This window comes from Symphodus melops, assembly GCF_947650265.1.
Source record: "Symphodus melops genome assembly, chromosome: 1".
Taxonomy (NCBI): Eukaryota; Metazoa; Chordata; class Actinopteri; order Labriformes; family Labridae; genus Symphodus; species Symphodus melops.
In genome coordinates, this window is record NC_136691.1 from 55,458,847 (window position 1) to 55,486,540 (window position 27,694).

A 27,694-nucleotide genomic window follows, 5' to 3' on the forward strand; every position below is an offset into this window, starting at 1 on the left:
TCCCAAGCTGATCTGACTCACTCAATTGTTTCATTTAATATAACTGAAATGGTGTCATCTTTTGCTGTTTTATATACTGTTGGTGTTGCGATTGTAAGATAGATGATGCCACAAGAGGGCGCCCTGTTTATAAAAACATGCTTGTTCTTGTTTGAACACAAGGTCCCCATAGCTCCAATTATTGTTGGTACAATCTTAGTAATTTCAGGTGTCGTGATCTTTGTATTTTGAAAAATGTGTCTTTTATTGTAAAATACGTTTTTTATTTTTTCTAGTTCGTTAACTATAGTTAGACATATTCAAGTCATTTTGTTTATTCATAAAATGAACATCAAATATTAAAAGGGATTATTTGGGTGTTTTGGCGTTGTCTGTTATAATAAAAAGAATTGAATCTCAACAAAATAACAGTTTCAGGTGTCGCCTTTATCATGGGAAGTAATACTCTTACTTAATGTGATCTGACATCTAACAGACCAAAAGTACAGTCCTACAGTCAAGCTTTTCAGAGGGAAGGAGCTGCTGCCTTTCTGTCAGAGTAATAAAACATTTTTCTACCACTCTTCATGTTATTGCAGGTGAACTGTAATTGTTATCACTTATAGAGCTTGCTTGACATTTTCTTTCACTGTCATAATTAACATGATATTTCAGAACTGTTTAATCTTTAAACATTTTCATTCACCAGGCTCAAGATTCTCCTTCATTGTCACTCTGAGCTTGTCACTCCACCTTAGCACTCTTCTCTTTCTTTATTATACATTAAAGTTTTATAATTAATAAACTCCTCTCTGCCTGTTATATTACCATTATTACTTTATTTCCCGCTTGATCTCGACGCTGCATGGACGGATCCATCTGAAGGGGGAAGGAGGGGGGGAGGTGAGGACGGTCGGTACCACTCTGTCCATCTGCCTCTCAGAATAAATAGAATATATAACCTGCTCTCATCCATATGTGGTTATTAACACGTTTGATAATTAAAAGTAAAAACAACAAAGCAGAAACATATCAGGAAGTCAAGTGTCCACTCTGTCCAACAACCCCCCTCCAGAAATCGGTGCCGGTGAATTTTATTGCGACCAACTAACTTCATGATCAACCGGCACATTTGATCCAGGCTCAGCCAGCTCCCCCACCGACTCCTCTCAACCTTCTTGAAGAGGGAATTTAAACATGATTTCAGCGGCACAAACTAAAGAAACTACATTAGAAACCTTTAGTCAACTTTTATTTTCAAGTGAACTCATTGATACCACTCAGATTTGTTCTGACGCGACGTGAGTCATGAAAAAAATCAAGCTAGGTTGATTAAAAAATAATGTCCGTTTGACAGATCACTCTTTATATTAATATTAAACACTATCGATATTATCACTCAGTGTGTTACAAAAGTAAATGTGAATATTTTTGAGCTTACACAACATACAAATTACAGAGCCACATTTTTAAAAACTCATTTGTGTTTTAATTGGTGACAGATCGACAGTTAGTTAACGGGAGACTGGATTCACATTCTGGGGTGACCGAGTCAACTCTGCAGGGGCTCCACAAGATGGCGCCGTTGAAACAAAGACCGAGGTAGTGTTGCAGGTTATTCTATCACATTAGAACCATGATATAAATTCGTTTCTTTTAATGCTCGGTTGATGAATACAATAAACATTACTTATAAAACATTAAACTAATTTAAGCAGATGTGTAAAGATTCTTAAAATATTCTATCCAAGTAAAAGTACTGTTACTTTCACAACATTTTACATAACTTAAAGTACCACAGACAGAAAGCATTCACAGACTCTTCTTTGCCCATGAGTCAGAGCCACAGCCAATTTATTTTAATTATTTTTTAATAACACACACACAGAGACACACACACAAACGAACAAAGGCTGTTAGGGGCTAATTTAACACACTTGAGTTACATACTGTAACTATTATTTCTCTGCACAGTGCTGCTTATCTCGCTGCTGTCTCTCTTCATCAAGGTTTTGTTAGTGAATAAAGTACTTTAGTAATATACTGTATATTTTTTTACGTGAATCGTTTTCACAGCGTGTGAGTGGCGTGTGGAGGGAGCTTCTTGTCAACGAAGTATCAAAACGGTACAAAATAACAGCAACAGAACTTTTACAAGCTTTTTAAACAGCGACAGGAGATTTATATTAAACAGAAAGATCTAACATTAAGAGATGTATTCAAAGGTTTTATGTATATATATATATATATATATATATATATATATCTTTAATATATTAAATATAATTTCTCTGTATGTGTGAGTATTTATGTGCAAGCGAGTGTTTCTTGTGATGTTGAAAAAAATGAAGATAGAAACAACGACATGTTGGTAATGTTGGAGACAGGTGGAAACTTTTCAGAGCCGATACATGGAGGAATTTATTTTCCCAGACAAAGACAAATCTAGGAAACGAGAGGGTAAGCATCCATGTTTATTTTGTACTTTTTTTTTCTCCTTCCTCAGTTTGTGCTATTTTTGTTGATTAGTAACAGCAGTGCTCTAAGCATGTCTCACTCTCTTTAATGTTTCAGAAAAGGGTGGTTTGAGGGCAATGTGAAGGGATTAAGTTACATATATATATAGCATACACTTAGAGTCATATAGGTGTTTATAAGGCTGGACTCTTTTAAAATGGCAGTCAGTGAATTTTAGTTTGGTGCATAGTTTGGCTTCTGTGTTTGTACTTTAGTCGGGATCTTCAAATAGTGGCAGGGCCGTCTGCCTTTTACTGTAAGTTATAAACCTGCTGTTGATAGAAACTTAATACAACATGATTAAAACCATCAATTTCTGATAACATTGAATTTATTATAACGTCTTTTTTGTATAACATATAGATTTGTGTATTTGGTAATTGAGGTAAAGTAATGTACTCTATGCTTAAGAATGTAAAGAGTGGAGCAGGATATGTTTCAGGCTTTCAAGTTCTCTGTGAACTAAAACTGATGGGTGATTAAACATTAACTAAGGCGTTAAAGGGATATCAAATCTGCCCATTCTGCTGAAAGGAAAGGTTGTCTCAGGTGAGTCAATTATTTCAGACAGCTACCTGGTGACAAAGACAAACTCTTCTGGTGAGTAAACACAACAGAAATATAAATTCTGACAAACAAATTTGCATTAATATTAGAAAAGCAGTGTCATGGATTAACAAGTAAATAATGATTGTTTCTTGTTGTTAAGGTGAACGCTGACTATTCAGGACTTCAAAGTTAATGTACGAACTACAAAAGTGGTCAAGCTTCTTTTAAATCTGTGAAGGGAGGCCAACAACCTCAGACAGCAGCAACACCAACCAGGTAAGTTATGACTCAAAGGTTGACATCAGTTTAAAGTGTTGTTTTTAACTTTGAATTAGGGAACACATTGAAAATACTGTGAACTTGACATTCAATTCAAAGTGTTTGTCATATGCACAGTATGCCAACAATGAAAGTATTAAAAATAATAATAAATATAAGTACAACAATAGTAATGATAATAATGTATACAAATGCAATAAAATCCAAAATATGAGGGGGGGTTGTTGAGGCAGGCTGTCCACCAATGATCCACAGGAACCTAAGAGAGCTCAGGAGCTCCTGGAAAAGATGTGATTATTAACTGAGATTTATAGGTTGTGGCATGCAATAAGGTGATCTCACATTGTTTCTACCATCATAGTCTAAAGTTTAGAGTAGAGAGTCACTGATTAAATATTAACTTTACCTGACCATTTTAACTAGTGCTATAAAGAAATGGAATATAAGATATCCTGTAATATAACATCATAGCTCATGTGAAAAAAAGGTGTCAAAGAATATATTTGTTTTAAACAAAGTTAAGTGTCTGTTGGATTATAAGGTAGTAATGATTTTGTAGTGTCTGTATCTTAACTCAGTCTTTTAGTTTTAACAAACCTAGCCTTTGTCATTGGCATGTGACTCTTTATTACAAGAACTCAATCAAGCTTTGTCTCAAGGAAGGCTGTGTGCCTCGAAGAGAGGGAGGATGGATGGATGGATGGATGGATGGATGGATGGATGGATGGATGGATGGATAGATGGATGGATAGATAGATAGATAGATAGATAGATTGATCCCGAGGGAAATTCAGGGCATCCAGTAGCAGTATACAAGACATGCAGGACACAAGACATTAGTTACAATTCGTTACAAATACAGACGTAAACAACCAGCTGCGTATTAGAGTCAATGGTTTAAACACGGCAGAGTTTTGTTTGCCGATGTCACACGGGAAGTGGCGATTCGTTCAACCAATCAACGGACTGCAGTGTTAAGCTCCACATTTTCAGGTTGGCTCGATATTCTTGGCACCCCAACGGAAGGGTCCCAAAAAGTGGGACGGTATGGATCAGTTATTTGGAAGTCTTTCCCAGGATTAGTCTACGGAAACGCCGCAAAATGTGCGCTGTACTGAGATGAACCGAGCCGGACCGCTCGGTGGAAATGGGGCTATAGTCTACAACATGGTTCAGGCTAGACGTACATGTATACTTGATTTTAATATTGCACACTTGTTTGCCTTATGTCACCTCCTTTCTTGAATTTCCCTCAGGATCAATAAAGTATCTATCTATCTATCTTATGTTTGACCCGTTGGCTCTTCACATCCTCAGTATTGGGGCGGCTGTGACTCAGTTGATAGAGTTGGTTGTCTCTGAACTGGAGGGTTCGGGGTTCGATCCCCAGTTCTTGCAGCAGCATGTCTGATGTGTTCCTGGGCAAGACACTTAGCCCAAGTTGCTCCTGATGCTTCGTTGGTGGTGTTTGAATGGGATTAGTTATTTCTGATGGACTCTTTACACAGCAGCTTCTCCCATCAGTGTGTCAAGCGCTTTAAATAGTTAAATGAGTTGTTGAAAATATCAGGAAGAATTGTGCAATTGATGAATTTGTTATGCTATTTTTTGATCCGTTTATCATTTAATGCATATATCATATAATCATAACTGCTTTTCATTGCTTTAACATCCATCATGCATATATTTGTTAGGTGCCTTTGCATCTGTGAGACAGACTACACATACACACAGGCACACACATAAATTATTTTTTTCAGGGGTTTGAGACAGATTGGCTATATAGAGGTTTTGAAAATGTTGATCAAGATCGACATCGCCTGAACATAAAATTCACCTTTTTGGGATTTAGTCTCAGATACCTAAACCTTTGAAAAAATGTGGAGTTCAGGCACTTGGTTTTAAACTTTTGAAATCTCATGTTTAACATTTATTTTTCCTTTTATGTTTTTGACTTTTCTGATTTGTATTGGTATGTTCAATAAATTTCAGGTCTAGGTCTAGGTGTTAGAGGATTTTATTGTGAGCTCCTGTCATCTAGGAAATAATAGACTAGTGGTAGGTAAGAAGGTAGCTCTCTGAGTTCTAGGAAATAGTAGACTAGTTAACTACAGCAGGTGATGAGCTTCTGTTAACTTAGCTGCAATAGGATCGTGCCATTATGTTATATTTACCCATTACATGAGTATTACGTTATGTGAAAGAGGTCACCGTGCTCAGGCCCAGTTAATCCTGGGGCGGAGTGACGGGGGAGGGGGCAATCGTGCTCAAATAATTAAACTCTGACTGATCCATCTTTACAAACCTGCTGTGATCCAGTGACGCTGCATGACTCGCTCTTTATGTCAGTACAATGAACGTATCCCTCTGCTGCCTCCTTTTGGATGGTGGTGTGATATGGTCATTAGCACATTTTTTACACACATTTCAAATCTAACCAACGCCTTCTCCAATGACCGAACTGATAAAACGTGCAGATAAGAGGCCTACGAGGTGAACATTAACTGAAATCACCAAACATCCTTCTGTGAGTCTGCAGTTAAGATCCTTTCACAGTAACTGAAATATAAACAGTGATTGACTTTAACTACAGCATGTAAGAGTAATATAAAAGAAAAGGTAGAATTTCATTAAAGGATATGTTGTCATCAGAGCTCTCAGTGTTTTCTGCAAGTTTAATATATTTTTGGGGAATAAATACCCAGGACTAAGCCATGAATTAATTAACAACTGGGACAAAGTGAGTGAGACTCTTCACTTATTCTGCTCTTGTCACTCAAATCTTCCTCCACGTTGATATTTTTATGGATTCATTCATCTTGATAAATTTGTGGATATATCTTTTAATTGTGTCAACCATGTGAGAGTAATTCTTTTAGCTTTGTTTATGTGGAAGAGATGTTATTACAGCAGCAGATTTATATTTGGTTTGGAGTGAACTGTCTGTTGTTGCACTTGCTATCCTTTAATCATTATTTTGTTTCAGTTCCCCATGTGGCTAAAGGGGTGTGGCCCAGAACTTCCTGGGTATTTATAAGATAGATGATGTTTTCACTGAGGAAAACTGACAGTAGAGTTTTTCTTTTCTGAGTTACTTTTTCTTTGTTTTTATTTATTGCCTATCTGAGTTACTAGTAGAATGTGTTGCGTTCCGAGCTGTCTAGGGCGCCCAGAAGCAACACAAACTAATAACTAAATCATACATACCGGAAGGGAAGCGATAAAGCGCCGGTTAAGATTATAAACAAAAGTATTTATTAACAAACAATAAAAGTTGAACACAAAACAATCCGCTCAAAACGAGGGACATCACAGCAGCACACCCCGCACAGCTCCACTGACTCCTCCTTTATATCTCACATCCTGATTGCCAGATTGAAACACGCTGCGCGGCACCTCCAACGCGAACCTGCAACACAGACACACACACGATGGCACGTAACAAATGCAATTTAATGTTTAGAATTAATTTATTTCAAATCTTCATCCATATCAAATCACATTATTCAATAGCAAGGACCATGCCACAACCACATCTGTATTAGATACAGTATTTAATGATAGATCATATGAATGAATATATGCTAAGGTCATGATTATAATGGAGGATCTTGTCGGTAGGCTTTTCAGGTGATTGGAGGTGTGGTTAGGGCGTGGCCCTGCTCCCAAACCTAAGTTAATATACATGAACTCCCTTTCTTTAAAGTTATTCATTTTTCAATAATTCACCTTTGTTTATTTACTATCCTGTGTTTGTTTGTGTAAGCATTAAGGTACAGTTCACACCAAAGTATGAAGTAAGTTAAAGTAATCACACGTCTTGATTTAGTTCAGTCTATTTTTATTTACTTTCAGGATTTGAACAATATCATTGTTTATATCTTTATCGGATACCTACCTTTAATTGTTATTTTGTTCAGTTCCCCATGTGGTCCTGCTTCTAAAGGGGTGGCCCAGCACTTCCTGGGTATTTAGCAGATTGATTTAATAGGAGGTCCAGGACGGGGTCTGTGATGTCTTTGAGGTGTGAAAGCACAAAGCGCTCAAAAGACTTCATCACCACAGAGATCAGGGCGATGGTTCTGAAGTCAGTAAGTCCTGTTGTTCTTGGTTTTTTGAGGACAGAAAAAACTTCTGTAAAGACTGGAGACAGCTGATCAGCACAGGGCTTCAAGGTGGAGGGAGAGACAGAGTCTGGTCCAGCTGCTTTGTGGGGGTTCTGTCTCTTAAAGATTTATTTACATCTCTTTCAGTGACTGAGGTGTCGGGAGAGAAGGCTGTTGGAGTGGATCAGTGGTTCAGAGACCTGAGTCCCCGGAGGTGGAGGAGGTGTGTTGTGGAATGATTTCAGGGTTCAGGGAAAAGTTTGAGTTATGTTACATCCAGCTGCAGCCCATTTGTTAATGGGATAAGTCTATGAAGCCAGAATAAGTTTGGTCTTGTTGAAAGAGAGGTGAGGCTGTGCTGCCTTCAACACGACTTTGTTTGATTTAAGAGTTAATTTAATGTTTTGCCTTTGAACTTTTCTTTTTCTTCACTGTAATAAAAACTTAGTCTGCTGATATGCCTTCCTACTACCTTCCTTCTCACTTGAGCTAAACTACTTTACTGGTACATTAATTAAATGATATTACAGGAATTGTTTTGAATAATGTCTGCTCTTATTGATCTATTCACTAATGAGTACCGTATTTTCCGCCCTATAAGGCGCACCTTCAATGAATGACATATTTTAAAACTTTTTCCATATATAAGGCGCACCGCATTATAAGGCGCACCGCTACAGTAGAGGCTTGGTTTACGTAATGCATCCATTGGACGGTGCTGCGCTAAAGGGAATGTTGCAATGAAAAATGTTGAATGATGAAAACAGTCAGATTAAAGTTGAATAAACAACTGTTTTATTATTTTCTGCCGTATTAGTACGGTATTTTCGTGTCACGGTTTATCTTTTAACAACAGCAAGGTAAAACACGTAGTGCAACATTTATCTCACATAGTGGAGAGGAACTTTTCCTCCACTCAGTAAACACGTAAAAAACATTTTGATGCTGTTACGGTAAATTAAACGTTAGTGCAATCACAATATAGTAACACTCGTAATAGTGTAAAACAATAACTCAAAAAAAGCAGTTATTGATTAAGAACTAATAACTCAAATATTACGCGTTAATGTTCATATTCACAATATGACCAACCTTGTTCAACTGTAAACACACAAAAGAAACACGTAAAGCTCACTTTATCAGTTCATTCCTCATCTACGAATCCCTCGAATTCTTCTTCTTCAGTGTCCGAATTAAACAGCTGGGCGAGTGTGGCATCCAACACGCCCGGCTCCACCTCATCAAAGTTGTCATCAGTCGAGTCAATGTCGCTGTTGTTGTCTGGCAGTTCAGTGACAATTCCTGTCTTCCTAAAAGCTCGGACCACAGTTGAGACTGATGTATCAGCCCAGGCATTTACGATCCACTGGCAGATAGTGGCGTATGTCGTCCGGCGCTGTCTCCCCGTCTTGGTGAACGTGTGTTCGCCTTCTGTCATCCACTGCTCCCAAGCAGTTCGCAGTCTAGCTTTGAATGCTCTGTTGACGCAAACATCTAGCGGCTGGAGTTCTTTTGTCAATCCACCCGGAATGACGGCGAGCACTGAATTAGTGTGCTTCACTTGTTTTTTGACACAATCGGTGATGTGCGTGCGCATGGAGTCGCAGATCAATAGGGACGGAGCTGTGTGAAAAAAGCCACCCGGCCTCTTCACATAAATTTCTCTCAACCATTCACTCATCTTTTCTTCATCCAACCATCCCTTTGAGTTTGCTTTGATGACGACGCCGGCCGGAAAGTTTTCTTTTGGCAAAGTCTTCCTCTTGAAAATAACCATGGGTGGAATGAAACGCCGTTTTATATATCCCAGCATGCATCGCGCACTACTTCTTCTACATCCGCGGCTGCTTACCGTTGTTGCAATACCTGTTGCGCCTCAATATTGATCCATATTTAAGGTGCACCGGATTATAAGGCGCACTGCCAGCTTTTGAAAAAATTTAAGGTTTTTAGGTGCACCTTATAGGGCGGAAAATACGGTAATGTTCTACTGTACATCCTTCCCCTTTTAAATATCTTAAATTGTTTCTCAGGTTCTCAAGCTGTTCTTTCCATTTGAATGAGTCCCTGATGTTCACAGCAGATTGACATCATGGCGACTTCAGCAGCAGGTGAGTTCAGTCAGACTCTGTATTATCCTCTGTATACATATCAATCAATCAATCAATCAATCAATCTTTATTTGTATAGCGTCAATTCATAACAGGCGTTATCTCAAGACACTTTACAAAAGCAGGTAAAGGACCTTACTGATGGCTATATTACAAGAGCTCAGCTTAATCCGTCATAGCGTGGCAAGAAAAAACTTCCTTTTAACAGGCAGAAATCTTCAGCAGACCCGGGCTCATGACAGAACAGCCATCTGCTAAACTGTGCTGGGATTGAAAATGGGACAAGATGCAGAAAGAAGAATAGGATAGGATAGGTTGCGGTGGGCGGGGTGGGGGGGTATAAACACCAATAGAGATTAAGCAGGTCCTTGATTTTCGGATCGATGAAACAGTAACAACCCTAAAACAGTGTTTTTTTTCTTGAGCAGATATATTTAATGCAGCAACACGTATAATATATTATTCTAAACACAGACGTTTATTGTGTTTGTCCATAACTGAAATGTGCATTGAAAGAGACTGTGCACAATCATAATAAAATGTACATGTTTCAATCATAGATGATCTGCATCCCCTGAGGCGCTCTAGGAGTCTGGATTGGTTGCCACCTGAGAGTGAGTGAAACTTCTATAAATCTGTATAAGAACATCTGTGTTTCAGTCACATCTGTAAGTAGGTTATCAAGCCCAAAATAAAGTAAGAAAACAAACGAGTTAGATTGTTATGATCTTTTTTTTCCACAGTGTCTGAGTTGAGGGTTGTTCTGCTGGGGAACAGCTGGTCTGAGAGGAGTTCAGTGGGAAACTTCATACTGGGAGAGACTGTGTTCAACACTGAGAGAGAACCAGACAGCTGTTTGAAAGTCAGAGGACAGATTAAGAAAAAAGACGTAGTTCTCATCAACACTCCAGATCTGCTTTATGACATCTCTGAAGACAAACTGACAGAACATGTGACAGAGTGTGTGAGACTCTCTGATCCTGGACCTCATGTGTTCCTGTTGGTTCTCCAGCCTGAGGACTTCACAGATCAACACAAACAGAGACTGTGCAGAGTCCTTACACAGTTCAGTGATCAGTCATTTGATCATTCACTGATACTGATATCAACACCCAGAGAGCAGGGATCATGTGATATCAAAAAATATTTGCAAAGTCAACCCTTAAAAGACATGATCAGAGAATGTAGATACAGATATTTGGAGCAGGCAAACCTTGAACTTCCAGAGCTGTTGACACGTTTGGGTCAAATTGTGAAGGAGCACAATGAAGAAAGACAAGGAACACAACAGAAGGAAACGAGGCCCGGCATCATGGAGGCTGTTACTTCTGCTGGTAAGAGATCTGTTTTAATCAAAGTGTTTAAACTCACAATCAGAATTGATCTCATAAGAACATGAAGCTGCAAGTGTATCATCTTGTTACAGGTCGTTCTATAGATCCTCTCCTTGCAGGTCCTGTAAGAGGTATTTTTACCAGGGATGTCATGGTGACACCCCCTCCCTCAGGAGAAAGTAAGCAAACATTCACAAATAGACAAATGTTTTTATCCCCAACAGTACCATATTTGCTCTGATTTGGTTGACCCCATCCCCCAGTAACTCATCACAGAATATTTAGTAAGCATGCATTATGCCTTGACCTGCAAAACCCTTCTTGGGCTCAAACCAATAACCCAAAAGGGGGTGAGCTTTTTTGCAAACAATCTTCGTATGTAGAACTGATTTATAAGAAATGTTGTCTTTAGACACAAAAATAGCAGATCTAGACTGTGCTTTGAACTTTTTAATTATAATTCATTTATTTACTCTCAACTCAACTTAACTCAGTAGTTTGGGACCGGCAGTAGAAAAAGCTCTATCCCCTCCGAGCTTCCGCTTAGACCTCGGTACCTCCAGGAGCAGCTGGTCAGCTGACCTGAGGCATGTCTCCCCAGGTTCGGTGCTTGGTCCTAGGGACGGTCAGGAGGTTAGCATCTGAGGAGCAGAGGGTACATAAAGGGGTGTAAGGGTAAAGCTTGTCTTTGAGGTAGGAGGGGGTCTGGTTATAAAGTGTTTTATGGGTGAGTTTTGATATGGAATGGGATGGGGAGCCAGTGAAGGTGATGTGGTCACAGGAACGGGTACAGGTGATAAGGTGTGCAGCAGAGTTTTGGACATACTGAACTTTATTGAGGAGGTTGGTGGTTGTGCTATAACGGATGCTGTAATCGAGGCGTGATGTGATGAAGGCATGAATGAAGGTTTCAGCTGTAGGGAAAGAGAGAGAGGGGCGAAGGCGACCGATGTTCTACAGGTGGTGGAAAGCTGTTTTTGTGACTAGTTTAATGTGAGGGGAAAAGGTGAGTTTGTTGTCAAAGATGACTCCAAGGTTCTGACAGTGGGGTGAGGGTGAAAGGGTGGAGTTATGAATAGAGACGCCAAAGTCTTTGGCTGTAGAAGTAAGGAAGTCGGGACCTATGATGAGGATGTTGGATTTGGAACAGTTCCGTTTGATGAAATTTGTTTGCTTCCAGGAATATCGAGAGACAGAGAGAGTAGGGGTCTGAGTGTTGATGGATTTGGTAGATACATAGAGTTGGATATTGTCGGCGTAACAATGAAAATGGAGGCCGTGGCGATTCTGAAACATTTAAGCAGGTCCTTGATTTTTGGACTGAAGAAATAGTAACAACCCTAAAACAGTGTTTTTTGTTGAGCAGAAATATTTAATGCAGCAACACATATAATGTATTATTCTAAACACAGAAATGTCTCGTGTTTGTCCATAACTGAAATTTGCATTGTAAGACTGTGCACACTCATAATAAAATGTACATGTTTCAATCATAGATGATCTGTATCCCCTGAGGCGCTCTAGGAGTCTGGATTGGTTGCCACCTAACAGTGAGTGAAACTTCTATCAATCTGTATAAGAATATCTGTGTTTCAGTCATAAATTAAGTAGGTTATCAAGCCCAAAATACAGTAAAAAAAACGAACTACTGTAAATTTCAGACTATAAGCCGCTACTTTTTTGTCACATTTTGAACACTGCGGCTTTTTCAAGAATGCGGCTTATTTATGGATTTTTCTTGAGGGACAATGAGCTTCTGCCGCAAAAACATTTCACCTCGTCACGTCGGATCTTAATATCAGTCATTTTGCGCTTCATGCACGCACCCTCATCATGGAAAACACACGGAGAAATACATATGATGCAGCTTTCAAGTTAAAGGCGATCGAGCTGGCTGTCAAAGAAGCTAATAGAGCTGCTGCACGTAAAGTTGACACTGACAGCGACAACGAAAAAGAGACGTGAGTAATGAAGTAATTCTGAGGCAGTGAATGGATGGACTTTTTCTTGTGAAATGTATTACTGTATTACTGTAATCTTTTTCATCAGCCGTGTTACAGACACTGTTCGATAAAGGATTTCCACTAGGCTTCGTATTTGCGGATGTTACCGGTAGCCTACGTATTGAATTCAGTGTTAAAACAATGTTTTTGTGTCACGTCTTTCTGTGTAAATAGCTCTGTTACAACGTGGACACCTGCGGCTTATAATCAAGTGCGGCTTATATATGTACAAATACTTTATATATGGAGCCAATGGTGAGCACTAATATGCTTTATTTACTTATTTTTAGCCGGTGCGGCTTATATCCAGATGCGCTCAATAATCCGGAATTTACGGATTTACGGAGATAGATTGTTAAAATCCTTTTTTTTTTCACAGTGTCTGAGTTGAGGGTTGTTCTGCTGGGGAACAGCTGGTCTGAGAGGAGTTCAGTGGGGAACTTCATACTGGGAGAGACTCTGTTCTACACTGAGAATGAACCAGTCAGGAGACACATAAAGAAAAAAGACGTAGTTCTCATCAACACTCCAGATCTGCTTCATGACATCTCTGAAGACAAACTGACAGAACATGTGACAGAGTGTGTGAGACTGTCTGAACCTGGACCTCATGTGTTCCTGTTGGTTCTCCAGCCTGAGAACTTCACAGATCAACACAAACAGAGACTGAGCAGAGTCCTTACACAGTTCAGTGATCAGTCATTTGAACATTCACTGATACTGATATCAACACCCAGAGAGCAGGGATCATGTGATATCAAAAAACATTTACAAAGTCAACCCTTAAAAGACATGATCAGAGAATGTAGATACAGATATTTGGAGCAGGCAAACCTTGAACTTCCAGAGCTGTTGACACGTTTGGGTCGAATTGTGAAGGAGCACAATGGAGAGCACGTCAGCTGTGAGGTGTTCATGGAGGCCAGTGATGACATTCAGAGAATACAACAAAAGGAAACGAGGCTCGGCATCATGGACGCTGTTACTTCTTATGGTGAGAGATCTGTCTCAATCAAAGTGTTTAAACTCACAATCATAACTGATCTCATGAGAACATGAAGCTGTAAGTCAATGATGTCATCTTGTTACAGGTCTTAGTAGCAGGGATATCACGGTGACACCCCGTCCCTCAGGGAAATGTAAGTAAACATTCACAAATAGACAAATGTTTTTATCACAAACAGTATCATATTTGCTCTGATTTGGTTGACCTCATCCCCCAGTAACTCATCACATAGAATTTAGTAAGCATGCATTATGACTAGACTAACAACAACCCCTCTTAGGCCCAAAAGGGGGTGAGCCTGTTTGTGCTGGTTTTCAATCATTCTTTATATGTATAGAACCAATTTATAACAAAGGTTGTCTTTAGACACAGAAATTGCAGATCTGGAGCGTACTTTGAATTTTTTTAATTCAAATTCATTTATTTAATAGGGACAATGCAATTTAACATAGTTTCAATACATACATTAAACTAATGTGCTGATAAAGGGCGTGATTTATTAAAGGTTTGCGTGTATTAAAATATGTGCAAACTTGATACCACCAGTAAAAAATGTGCTATCTGATCTACTAACAGCGTGCAGTGAGGATTGCGTCTTTCATATGAGCAAACTAACACGTATTGTCCAAATAGTGCGTTTGCCTTAATAAATATGCAAAACGAGGCATTTCTGCCTCAGCGTGTAAAATACTGGGAGGAGAACATGCGAAGAAGTTAAGTTAGTACACTCAATGTGATTTACCAAGCCAGGCAAAAATTGCCGTGGTTGTGACGGTGTCTAAATTTAACACCTTTGAAAAGAACGTGCTAATCCAAGAGCCCCAGTGTTACACACTGCAGGCTGCAGTTAGGAGGAGACATAGGCTCAATAAAAGACGTGTTAACATGTTTAAATGACAGAAAAATAAATGGTTTGCATTTATTTTGTATCTTGTTTCAATAATAGTTTAATAGAAACGCCGTGATTAAACTGAACATTCACAGCGTCTGCGTTCTAAAGAATTTCAACATTGACATGATGTCGTCCTATTTCCCTCTTCTCGCCAACATTACATTTTAAACTGGGCATTTCATTTCCTCGGGTTGCGTGTCTCTGGTGCGTTCCGGAGCGCTTCACCAGAGCGCGCTCGTCTCTTCACTCTGCAGCCCCCCCCCCTGCTGCTGCGCTGTGGGACGCTTGAACGGGGGGCTCATCATGCTTGTACCCCCAACTTCAGTACCTGTTGCCATGAGATTTATGTCCGATCAGACACAGCGCTGACCAGCTACTGGTGCACGAGTGGCACACACACTGAGCACCAGTGCCACAGAGCACCGTGTTTAATTTAAAAAGGTTTTCTTATAAGCCATTTTTTCCTTTTGTTATATTCACATTTATCTGCTATTACTTAAAAATACTGGACGTTCATTTGCCTCTAACTAGTATCTATTTTGCGCCTGCAGTCGTCCAGCTTTCCGTCCAAACTCTCTGTGACGTAAACCAGTAGAACACGCAAAAGCCTGACAGAAATACTACCTCCTCCACAAGGTTTGCACCTGATAAACCTGACAGATCATGACATTCACGCAAATGTTCTTAGTAAATCACCCGCAAAACGCCCACGAGCCAAAAGTGCAAACTTTTGCAATGAACACGCAATTTAGAACTCTTTAATTGAGATCTTAGTAAATCAGGCCCAAGGAGTATAAAGTAAGTGCTAATTTCCAGCTCTTGTCCCTAGGTGGGATGACTCTTTTACGATATTATTTACAAAGAATCAACATTAATCCATCATGAGCACAGCACGAAACAACATTCAGCTAAGTTACAGTGGCAAGGAAAAACAGCCTTTTAACAGGCTGAAACTGATAAGCTATCTTCCAAAACTGTGCAGAAAGAGGTGTATACACCTGTCTCTTAATTATCATTTTATTAGTATTATATCATTTTATTATTTTAAATATACATATTTAAAATAATGCCTATTTAAGCCATAAACAGGTACCAGATTTAAAGAACTTCTCCCGAAGTCTTTATTCATTCAGAACCAAATTTGGTCTTTGTATCATAGATACCTTGGAGAATAAAAGCTTAAGTTTCCTTAAAGGGCGTGGCTAGGGGGTCAAAATTTATAACAGGAAGCAAACAAGAAATGTATACTTCCAGATTTTATTTTGATTTAACATCTCGAGAAATATATATCACTAAATGTGAAGGTATAAACAAACATACGTCTTGATAAAGCTAGTTAATAACCAACATGAAGATGATGAGTTTTTCTCTTTCATTGAACCACTGAAAGATATAGAAAACAGAATGTAAGCTTTAGTTTAACCATGTGGCATGATGATGTCTCTCTGCATGTCACATTTTATTTCTTTATTTCAGTCAGAGTTCTGCTGTTGGGGACGGACGACAAAACAACCAAACTTGGAGACTTTATCACTGGAAAAGAACAACACAGGTCAACTTATAAAAGAAAGGGTTCCTCAGCTAAACAAACGGTGAAGAGTGGAGAATGGAGAGGAAAGCCTCCAACAGTGGTGAAAGTTCCAGATGTTTTCAGTGTTTTTGTGGAGAAGCTGAGAGAAGAGATGAAGAAGGCTGTGAGTCTCTGTCCTCCTGGACCAAATGTCGTGCTGCTGTTAGTGAAACCTTCTGATTTCACTGAGAAGAAAAGACAAACACTGAAGTTCATCCTGAGTTTGTTTGGTCAAGATGCTTTCAAACACTCAATGGTCATCAGCACACATGAGGAGAAAAAAACAAGAGTCTCTGTTAGAAGTCTCATTAAAGACTGTGGAGAACGACACTACAGTATGGCTGACAACAACCGTGATGTATTAATGCAAATGATTGAGACAACTGTTCATGAAAACAAAGGAACCTTTCTCACTGTCATTGAGGAGTCGATCGCCCCAAAGTCTGGTCCTATGAAAACAGCTTTGAACCTGGTTCTGTGTGGGAGGAGAGGAGCAGGGAAGACTTCAGCAGCTGAGGCCATTTTAGGTCAGACAGGCCTTCATTCAGTCTCCAGCTCATCAGAGTGTGTTAAACATCAGGGAGAGGTGTGTGGACGTTGGGTTTCCCTGGTGGAGCTTCCTGCTTTGGATGGAAAACCTCAGGAGGAAGTGATGAAGGAATCACTCAGGTGTATCTCTGTCTGTGATCCTGAGGGTGTCCATGCCTTCATCCTGGTTCTACCTGTGGGTCCACTCACTGATGAAGACAAGGGAGAGTTGGAGACCATGAAGAACACCTTTGGAAGTCGATTCAATGACATCACTGTGTTGTTGTTCACTGTAGAATCAGATCCAGCTGTTGTTGACTTTCTAAATGAAACCAAGTCCATCCAGGAGCTTGTTCAGAGCTGTGGAGGAAGATCTTTGGTTGTAAACATCAGGGACAAGCAGCAGATCCCAGAGCTGCTGGACATGGTGGAAAAGATGCATGAAGATAAATCCAAATCATTCATCTTCACAACACAAACATTTGCACTTGTCCAAATAGAAAAGATCTTAACACTGCAGACTGAGCTGAAGCACCTGAAAACAAAAGTCCCAGCCATCTGTAAGTAATATTTAATTTGACTTGTAAATACTTATTCACTTGTTTTTTATTAAATAAAGTATATATAAAAAAATATAATTTTATATATAAAGCATTCTAACCTCTTTTAATAAGTAATTGATCCATTTTTAATCATACTCAGAACATACTGTAACAAAAATGTACTTTGCAATTCTCAGCATTGAAGATAACTCTAGGTCCTCTTTTTTTTTCACAGGTGATGATGAGAAGCTGAGTCCAGAGAATCTCAGGATTGTGCTGATCGGGAAGACTGGAAGTGGGAAGAGCTCTTCAGGAAACACCATTCTAGGAGGAAAAACATTTGAAGCCAAGTTTTCCCAAAAATCAGTCACAAAATTTTGTCAGAAAGAACAAAGTGATGTGAACGGTCGTCCAGTGACTGTGGTCGACACTCCTGGTCTGTTTGACAATAGCTTGTCCCATGAAGAGGTTCAAGAAGAGATGATTAAATGCATCAGTCTTCTGGCTCCAGGTCCACATGTCTTCCTGTTGGTGTTACGCATAGGCCGATATACACCAGAGGAGAAGGAGACTTTACAACTCATCAAGAAAGTCTTTGGGAAGAATGCTGAAAAGTTCACCATCATTCTTCTAACTGGAGGAGATTTATTAAAGCATGAAAACACGTCCATTGAAGAACTCATTGAACAGGGATGTGATGATTCCTTTAAAAAGCTGCTTGCTGACTGTGGAGGAAGATACCACGTGTTTGATAACCGTGATCATGAAAACAAAACTCAAGTCAGTGAGCTGATAACCAAGATTGAAACAATGGTGAGCTCTAATGGAGGCAGCTGCTACACCAATGAGATGCTTCAAGAAGCCGAAGCCACTATTAAAAAAGAAATGAAGAGACTCTTGCAGGAGAAGGAGGAAGAGATGAAGAGAGAGGTGGATGAGCTTCAAAAGAAACACGAGGAAGAAATGAAAGAAAAGGAAAGAAGAATGAAAGAACAGAGGATAGAAATAGAAAAGGAGAGAAAACTGAGAGAAACACAACTCAAAGAAAAGGAAGAGCTGATCAACAAGGAGTGTGAGGAGAGAAAGAAAGAACAGCAAAAGAGAGAAGAAGAAAACAGGAGAAGAGAGCGTCAAGAACAATTTCAGAAACAGGAATGGGAACAGCAACTCTCAGCTTTGGAGAAACAGATAAAATCAAAGGAAACCATTAACAAAGAGCTGGAGGCGAACCAAGAAGAGATGAGAAAGCAACAAGAGACTTGGGAGAAAGAAAGAAGAGAATGGTGGACAAAACAAACAAAAGAGTATGAACAGAGACAAGAGGAGCAACAATTAACAATTAAAAAGCTCCAAGATGAATATGAACAAGAACGAGAAAGTAATGAAAAGAAAAGAAAGGAAGAGGACAAACAGAGAAGAGAACAGGAGGAGAGGGAGAGACAACTGAGGGACAAACAAGTCAAAGAAAAGGAAGAGCTGATCAACAAGGCGTGTGAGGAGAGAAAGAAAGAACAGCAAAAGAGAGAAGAAGAAAACAAGAAAAGAGAGCAAGAGGAACAAAATAAGAAACAGGAATGGGAAAGAAAACTCTCAGCTTTGGAGAAACAGAAAGAATCAGAAACCGAATCAAAGGAAACCATTAGGAACAGTCTGGAGGAGACCAGAGAAGAGATGAGAAAGCAACAAGAGACTTGGGAGAAAGAAAGAAGACAACGAAAACAAGAAGAAGAACAGAGACAACAGGAGCAACGATTAAAACTTAAAAAGCTCAAAGATGAGTTAGAAAAAGAAAGAGAGAGTAATGAAAAGAAAAGAAAGGAAGAGGAAAAACAGAGAAGAGAACAGGAGGAGAGGGAGAGACAACTGAGAGAAAAACAACTTCTAGAAAAAGAGGAGCTGATCAACAAGGCGTGTGAGGAGAGAATGAAAGAACAGCAAAAGAGAGAAGAAGAAAACAGGAAAAGAGAGCAAGAGGAACAAAATAAGAAACAGGAATGGGAAAGAAAACTCTCAGCTTTGGAGAAACAGAAAGAAGCAGAAACTGAATCAAAGGAAACCATTAGGAACAGTCTGGAGGAGACCAGAGAAGAGATGAGAAAGCAACAAGAGACTTGGGAGAAAGAAAGAAGACAACGAAAACAAGAAGAAGAACAGGAACAAACTAAAATTAAAGAGCTCCAAGATGAGTTAGAAAAAGAAAGAGAGAGTAATGAAAAGAAAAGAAAGGAAGAGGACAAACAGAGAAAAGAACTGGAGAAGGAGAATCAAGAATTAGAGGAAAAGTACAAGCAAAAAATTGAGAACATGAAGAATAAGTATGAAGCGGAAGCCAGAAAACAAGCTGAAGAAGCTAATGAGTTAAAACAAAAAAACATTGAATTACAGAAAAAATTAGATGAAAAATGTATCATCCTCTAAACGTTCCATCAACTTTTTATTATGTCTTAAGTTGATTGAACACCGTATGTTTTGTTTAATGTTTTTGTTGGACCAGCCAGGCAAGGGGTGGTAAACTCATATTGGTCAGGGCCTGATTTGTTCCCATCAGACCTCCAGTATATAGTCTGCTGTGTAATTTTAATGAAATCAAAATAATTACAATTATTTTATGTTTTGGCATTCACTACAGTTGAATTCACAAGACAGCATGAAAAATCTCTGTAATTGCAAACTGTGCTATATTGATATTGCTGTTCTACCTCATCGGTGCTTTAATAATACATAGCACAGTGAAGAGAAAGAAATATACGTCCGATCGAACAGCCTTTGCATGATTATTTTTCAGATAAGAAATACATGTTCTGTAATAATAACATATTTACAGTCTGATGAAAGCTGGTGATAAAGGCACGACAGCAGCCTACTGTATTTAGAAGTGATGCCACGCTAAAACGTTTTTGTGATCATTTTCACTGTTGGGTGACCTAAAAATTAACCATCAGTAGTCTGTATGTGTGGAGACAGTTTTGGCCGGAGAGAGGTGTTTTAATCTCAAATGTCTCATTCCCTGTGATAAACTTGTTTTGTTTTTCTTTGTTCTATCTCTGTTATAATAAAAAATAATTCAAAGAAAATAACATAGTTTCAGGTGTTTCACCTTTATCATGGGAAGTAATACTCTTACTTAATGTGATCTGACTATTAATAGACCAAAAGGTATGAACATTATTATGATTAACAGATCAGCTGCTGCTTTTCACAGCTTAGTTTGTAAAGTTTGCTTTTAAATTGTACTTTTTTTGTCCAGTTTTTATGTAAATCAGTCAATAGTGGGCACATTGTAAACAAGTCCTAAAGCTGTAGTTTTCGAGACACATCATTTACATTTTAATTTTTTGAGTAAAGGCTGTTAGCAAACAAGGTTCATTTTCTTTTCAGTCCAAAATTGCCACTGCTATAAAAAAAAAAAGGTTCTCATGTTGTGTAGCCTAAATCTTTTTTGCACACTGACATTTTTTGATGTTCTGCCTCCATCTCTCTATGTCTCGATGTTCAGGATCAGTTGTGTTTTAATGTAAGGCTCGAAGGCAGCAGTCTGTCAAACTTGACTTCTGACATCCTTTAACACACCTGGAAGGGATCAGGGTAACTATGCAGCTCTTAAAGGGGAAACTCTGCTATTGTCCTGTTCACTGCAGGGAATCCACATGTTTTTTTTTAAGGAATGAAATGACCCCAATATCATCTTCACTACCTGAGGATCTGATATTGAATCTGAATTTTACTCTTAATCACAAATCAAAATAACATGGCCTATAGGGTCTAATTGGCTTTAATTTACCTGGTGCTACCTGTAGTCCTATAGTCAAGCTTTTCAGGGGGAATTAGCTGCTGCCTTTCTGTCAGAGTAATGAAACATTTTTCTACCACTCTTCATGTTATTACAGGTGAACTGTAACTGTTATCACTGATAGCTTGCTTGACATTTCCTTTCGCTGTCATAATTAACATGATATTTAAGAACAGTTTAATTTTTAAACATTTTCATTCACCAGGCTCAAGATTCTCCTCCATTGTCTCTCTGAGCTTCTCACTCCACCTTAGCACTCTTGTCTTTCTTTATTATCCATTAAAGTTGTATAATTAATAAACTCCTCTCTGCCTGTTATAATATCATTATTACTTTATTTCCCGCTTGATCTCGACGCTGCATGGACGGATCCATCTGAAGGGGGAAGGAGGGGGGAGGTGAGGACGGTCGGTACCACTCTGTCCATCTGCCTCGCAGAATAAATAGAATATATAACCTGCTCTCATCCATATGTGGTTATTAACATGTTTAATAATTAAAAGTAAAAACAACAATCAGAAACATTTCAGGAAGTCAAGTGTCCACTCTGTCCAACGACCCCCCTCCAGAAATCGGTGCCGGTGAATTTTATTGCGACCAACTAACTTCATGATAAACCGGCACATTTGATCCAGGCTCAGCCAGCTCGCCCACCGACTCCTCTCAACCTTCTTGAAGAGGGAATTTAAACATGATTTCAGCGGCACAGACTAAAGAAACTACATTAGAAACCTTTAGTCAACTTTTATTTTCAAGTTAACTCATTGATACCACTCAGAGATTTGTTCTGACGCGACGTGAGTCATGAAAGAAATCAAGCTAGGTACGTTGATTAAAAAATAATGTCCGTTTGACAGATCACTCTTTATATTAATATTAAACACTAATGATATTATCACTCAGTGTGTTACAAAAGTAAATGTGAATATTTTAAAGCTTACACAACATACTAATAACTTACAAAGACACTTTATTTATTTTTTATGTTTGTGTTTTAATTGGTGACAGATCGACAGTTAGTTAACGGGAGACTGGATTCAAAATCTGGGGTGACCGAGTCAACTCTGCAGGGGCTCCACAAGATGGCGCCAGTGAAACAAAGACCGAGGTATTGTTACAGGTTATTCTATCACATTAGAACCATGATATAAATTCGTTTATTGTAATGCTCGGTTGATGAATATAATAAACATAATAACACATGAAACTAATTTAAGCAGAGGTGTAAAGATTACTAAAATATTCTACTGAAGTAAAAGTACTGTTACTTTCATAACATTTTACTTAAGTACAAGTAAACACCAGTTTAAAAATGTACAAAAAAACAGCATTCTCAGACTCTTCTTTGCCCATGAGTCAGAGTCACAGACAATTTATTTTAATCATGTTGGACTTCAGACAATGAGACAAAATAAATGTTAACACACCTTCAGCAGGTAGACCTGCTGTGATGGAGGTGCTCATCCATGCAGCTCTCGCTGAAGTTGCACAAGTCAAGAAAAGGATCTCTCTGCTTCTCGTTTCTCCGTTGTGATGAGGGAACATCATTCATAGTAGGAATATTTCATTTACTCAGAAACCGATGATACTATACAGACAGATAGATAGATAGATAGATAGATAGATAGATAGATAAATAGATAGATAGTCAGACTTAAGTAAAAGTACAGATGTTATAAAACTACTCAATTACAGTGAGTAAATGTAATTTATTACTTTACACCTCTGAATATAAGTGATGTTAAACCTGTAAACAGCTGCACTTTAATTATTCTGAATTCTGGCAAAGAACATAAATCCACAAAATGACAGTCATGATTATACCCTCCATTACATTTTTACCATGAACGTATTCCGATTACACTATTAGATATGGCATACTCCAGCAGTGTGTCAATATTGATGGCTGATTCCTCTCTAGTATTCCTGACAGTTCTTCTCTCCCAGTTTCTCTCTGAAAAATGTAACTCTTTCTTTTTTGTAGAGTACCAACTGATAACAAACATTATCTCAAAAAACATAACATCCAGAGCACTCTGAATTAAAATGCACAATATATCATATTGAGCTGGTGGTGTAATCAGAAAGTTGATCCAACTGAAGGTAAATATCAAGTAAAAGAAAGTCAAATACCGCTGGGTAAAGTTTTTTAGGGCAAAGAGTGGATTTTTTAAAAACAACTGGAGGTAGGTTGACAGGTTTACTCTGAATCACTACTTTAGCTTTTTTTTCATACCACGATATAAACAAACCAACAGCGGTGAACAAAGGCAACTGTCAGTACCGCATGTGAAGTCACCCCACCCTGCCTAATTCTCAGACTGACACAAAGGCAACTACACTGGTACCTACTGTCAATCAAAACAAACTCCGCCCCTTTGTGAATATTTTGGCGTTCACTCAAATGAAAAAGGCAAACCAGTTTTAGATGATGCAATGTCTAAAATCTGTGCCAAAAAGAACCTTTTAAAACAAAGAAACACATCTAAATTGAGCTCTCACTTTACAAACAGTATCTGGCCCACAAGATTATTTATTGAGCCACCTTGGATCACAGCGTCTGCCAGTATTATAAGCACTAAACCAGTCCTCCACTGTGAGACCACAGCAGTTCTATGTGGGATTCATTTAACAGGTAAGAGTCCTACAAGAACACCATGAAACAAATCTACAGACTTTAAGGTAAACGACCTGACACCTTAGGCAGCTTTAAGAAAAGACATTAAATGAAGGAAATTTAAACCGTGAAGGATCATCGAGGTGTCGATAACGTTACAGTACACGCAGGAATAACTTTGCAGAAAGAGACGACCTGAAGAAGAAAGCTTTAAACCCTGTGTGGTGTTCGGTAAGTTGCTTCATTCATTTATTTAGTCCTACGTTCCTGGTGGTTGGTATTGCATCTGTCTTTTTTTCTTGGGGTGGTTTTATATCTTATAACTTTATTTATCCATTAGTAACGTCAGTTTAACCTTCAGGACTGGAAACTAGGCAAATGTTTTTTATACTAAAATCTTAACTGATAACAAAAATTATAGTGATGTATCGGGTATTTAAAAACAATAGTTTAATTTTTATCGGTTATCTTTTGTATGTCCTTTTTCATTGTTTGGTATTAAAAACATTTTAAAGCAGAGTACTGAAAGCTTTGCTTAACAAGCTGAATGTTAGCCGACATTTTGAGTCTTAAGATATTATCAATGCTATGTTATATCTGTTTTACTCTGTATAGTTTTGTTGTAAATAATGAACCCTTTTCTGTTTGCTATTTAAATATTATTATTTTTTGGATCAACTTGGATAAATGACCATCATTTGAAGCTACAGTTAAATCTGTAGCTACAGTTGAATATTGCTTCTCACCTCAGTGTTAATGTACATGAAACTTACTTTTCCCCATTCCTCTTATCCCTTGTTATTCTTTTTTGATCGTAGGTTAAACCTCCTTTTATTATTTACGGACAATGTCTCCATATTTACAATATTTGAACACAGCAACATCACCTCATTGTCTTGGACCAACAACATACAGGTAAATGGGGCTATTGTTTGTCTCTTACAGGGTTGGACTCAGGGCTCCCTCTGGGTCAGTACATCACATCCTACTAATGGGTAAATACAGAAAATGTTTTCTTCTTCTATGCAGGTATATTGTCAGGTAAGTCTATCGTCATCTCTCACCCAATACAATTACAGTACATTGCAGAAACCACACAGATTGTAACAAACCTCCTAATGTACTAAATGTCAAGCATTAGCATTTTTTATTTTCTATTCAACAGTTAAAACAGTGTTTTTTAAGATAGGATAGGATAGGATAGGATATAACTTTATTGATCCCCAATGGGGAAATTCGGGCGTTACAGCAGCAGCAGCAGTGCAGAATCAAAAACAAAAGTCAAAATCGAATAAAAAAGTAACAACATAAGCATAAATACAATCCAGGTAGTAATGGGGGGATATATACAGAGGACTATAGCACGGTGGACTCAGCAGGGCAATGGAAAAGATATTAATAATACTGTGCAGTGAATGGCATGTTAAAGTGACCAGTGAAAGAATTTAAAGTGGCATTGTGATCAGAGGGTTATGTAAACAGTATTGACTGTTATAAGCATAATAAATATAGTGCAATTTGACTGGAGTATAGATATATAGTTATAATAATATAAGAGTGTATTGTAATAATGTAATATATAATATAGATAGTATAGTATAGATATAATATAATAATAAAGGTAACATAAAAACATTCTAATAATATTGTATACTATATATAAAGAGAATATATATAAATAAATACAGGCTAGCTCCTGCTGTTGTACAGCCTGATTGCTGTGGGGACGAATGAGCGTCTGAAGCGTTCTGTTTTGCTCCTGGGGGGGAGGAGGCGTTGGCTGAAGGAGCTGCTCATCTCCCACAGCTCGTCATGGAGAGGGTGAGAGGAGTTATCCAGGATGGATATGATTTTGTCCTTCATCCTCCTCTCAGCCACTGTCTCCAGAGTCTCCAGTTCCAGACCAACGACAGAGCGGGCCTTCTTAACCAGTTTATTAATCCTGTTTGCCTCACCAGCCTTGATGCCCCCCCACCAGCACACCACAGCAAAGAAGAGTGTGCTGGCCACCACAGACTGGTAGAAGGCCTTGAGGAGTCTGTCGCAGACACTGAAAGACCTGAGTCTCCTCAGGAAGAACAGCCTGCTCTGTCCTTTCCTGAAGATGGCTTCAGTGTTATGGGACCAGTCCAGCTTGTTGTTAATGTGAACCCCAAGGTACTTGTAGGAGTCCACCCTCTCCACTTCCTCCCCCTGAATGATGACTGGGGCAGGGGGGCACCTCTTCCTCCTGTAGTCCACTACCACCTCCTTTGTTTTGGCGATGTTGAGCTTCAGATGGTTGTTGTTGCACCATGTGACGAAGCTCTCGATCAGACCTCTGTACTCGTCCTCGTTGCCATCAGTGATGCGGCCCACGATGGAGGAGTCGTCAGAAAACTTTTGGAGGTGGCAGGAACCAGAGTTAAACCTGAAGTCTGAGGTGAAGAGAGTGAACAGAAAGGGTGCCAGAACAGTTCCTTGGGGTACTCCAGTGTTGCTCATCACCACATCAGAGACACAGCCGTCCACTCGGACGTACTGTGGTCGGCCAGTGAGGTAGTTGTAGATCCAGGCTGTGGTGTCAGGGTGCAGATGAATATCCAGCAGTTTTTCCCTCAGGAGGCCGGGCTGGATGGTATTAAAAGCACTGGAGAAGTCAAAGAACATGACTCTCACAGTGCTTCCCTGCTTCTCCAGGTGTGACAGGGCTTTATGGGTCAGGAAGATGATGGCATCCTCCACGCCGATGAGCCGCTGGTAAGCAAACTGCAGTGGATCTATGAAAGCAGTGAGCAGGGTCTTTAGCTGCTGGAGAACCAGCCTCTCAAATGTCTTCATGACATGTGACGTGAGTGCCACAGGCCTGTAGTCATTAAGAGAGCTGGGACGACCAGTCTTAGGAACTGGTACAATGCAGGAGGTCTTCCACAGGTCAGGCACCAACATCAGCCTGAGGGAGAGGTTGAAGAGGTGCCGAAAGATTCCTGCGAGCTGCCTAGCACACACCTTGAGGATCCTGGGGCTGATGTTGTCTGGTCCACTGGCTTTTGTTATGCAGAGCTTGGAGAACTGTCGTTGTACCTGGCTCGTAGTGAGAGTGAGAGTGGGGGGAGGGTGTGGGGGACTGTTCTTTGTTTCCGGAAGTAGGGAGCTGGGGGGTGGAGTGGGACTGTCCTTTGAAGCTGCTGCTGGGGCAGGGCTGTCCTTTGAAGCAGCTGGTGAGAAGCTGAGAGAGGGGAAGGTAGTACGGTCGTTGATGGGGGGGCAAGCCGAGTCACCAACAGAGGTGCGAATGGCAGTTGGAGTGATGGTTGAAGACCCAGACCCACTGTCTGAGCTCACCGGGGTGGGGGTTGAGTCAAACCTATTGAAAAATAGGTTCAGCTCAGCAGCAAAAACTGGGTCTCCTTCAGCTTTGGTCACAGGCTTGCTGTAACCAGTCATCTGCTTCATGCCATTCCACACCTCCTTTGAGTTGTTCTGGCCCATCTTGGCCTCAATCTTCTCCTTGTAGCTGTTCTTGGCCTCCCTCAGCTTCTTCTTTAGAATCTTTTGGACAGCCCTGAGCTCCTCCCGGTCTTTAGCCATGAATGCCCTCTTCTTGCTGTTAAGAAGGCCTTTGATGTCTTTGTTGATCCATGGTTTGTTGTTGGAGAAGCAGCGAACCTTCTTAGTAGGGACTATGGTATCCTCACAAAACCGGATGTAATCTGTAATGCAGTGAGTGAGTCCTTCAATGTCATCACCGTGTTCCTCCTGAAACAATTCCCAGTCTGTGACATTAAAACACTCCTGCAGGGCCTCCTCAGAGTCTTTAGACCAAACCTTCACAGTCCTTTTTCTGGCCACCTGTTGTTTCACCAGGGGCCTGTAGGTGGTATCAAGGTGG

The 27,694-nt window shown here is 39.5% G+C and overlaps 2 protein-coding genes and 1 long non-coding RNA gene across 5 annotated transcripts in view; 2 read left to right on the forward strand and 1 right to left on the reverse strand.

Annotated features, from left to right (window-relative positions):
- The window catches only part of LOC306842038 (uncharacterized protein), a 44,613-nt gene extending 24,120 nt beyond the window's left edge, over positions 1 to 20,493 (forward strand). For all 3 annotated transcript variants that reach the window (XM_079372053.1, XM_079372051.1, XM_079372052.1), the window contains exon 8: positions 17,652 to 20,493. In XM_079372053.1, coding sequence (XP_079228179.1) covers positions 17,652 to 19,834 — 2,183 coding nt within the window. In that variant the 3' untranslated portion in view covers positions 19,835 to 20,493. The remainder of the gene's footprint in view (positions 1 to 17,651) is intronic.
- Positions 7,760 to 27,694, forward strand: part of LOC306841810 (uncharacterized protein) — a 79,021-nt gene continuing 59,086 nt past the window's right edge. The window contains exons 1-5 of the mRNA XM_079371812.1: positions 7,760 to 7,777; positions 9,473 to 9,541; positions 10,102 to 10,155; positions 10,285 to 10,875; positions 10,968 to 11,006. Coding sequence (XP_079227938.1) covers positions 9,523 to 9,541; positions 10,102 to 10,155; positions 10,285 to 10,875; positions 10,968 to 11,006 — 703 coding nt within the window. The 5' untranslated portion in view covers positions 7,760 to 7,777; positions 9,473 to 9,522. The remainder of the gene's footprint in view (positions 7,778 to 9,472; positions 9,542 to 10,101; positions 10,156 to 10,284; positions 10,876 to 10,967; positions 11,007 to 27,694) is intronic.
- The window catches only part of LOC306818466, a 69,126-nt gene continuing 60,936 nt past the window's right edge, over positions 19,505 to 27,694 (reverse strand). The window contains exon 3 of the long non-coding RNA XR_013778246.1: positions 19,505 to 19,577. This is a non-coding gene — a long non-coding RNA (uncharacterized lncRNA). The remainder of the gene's footprint in view (positions 19,578 to 27,694) is intronic.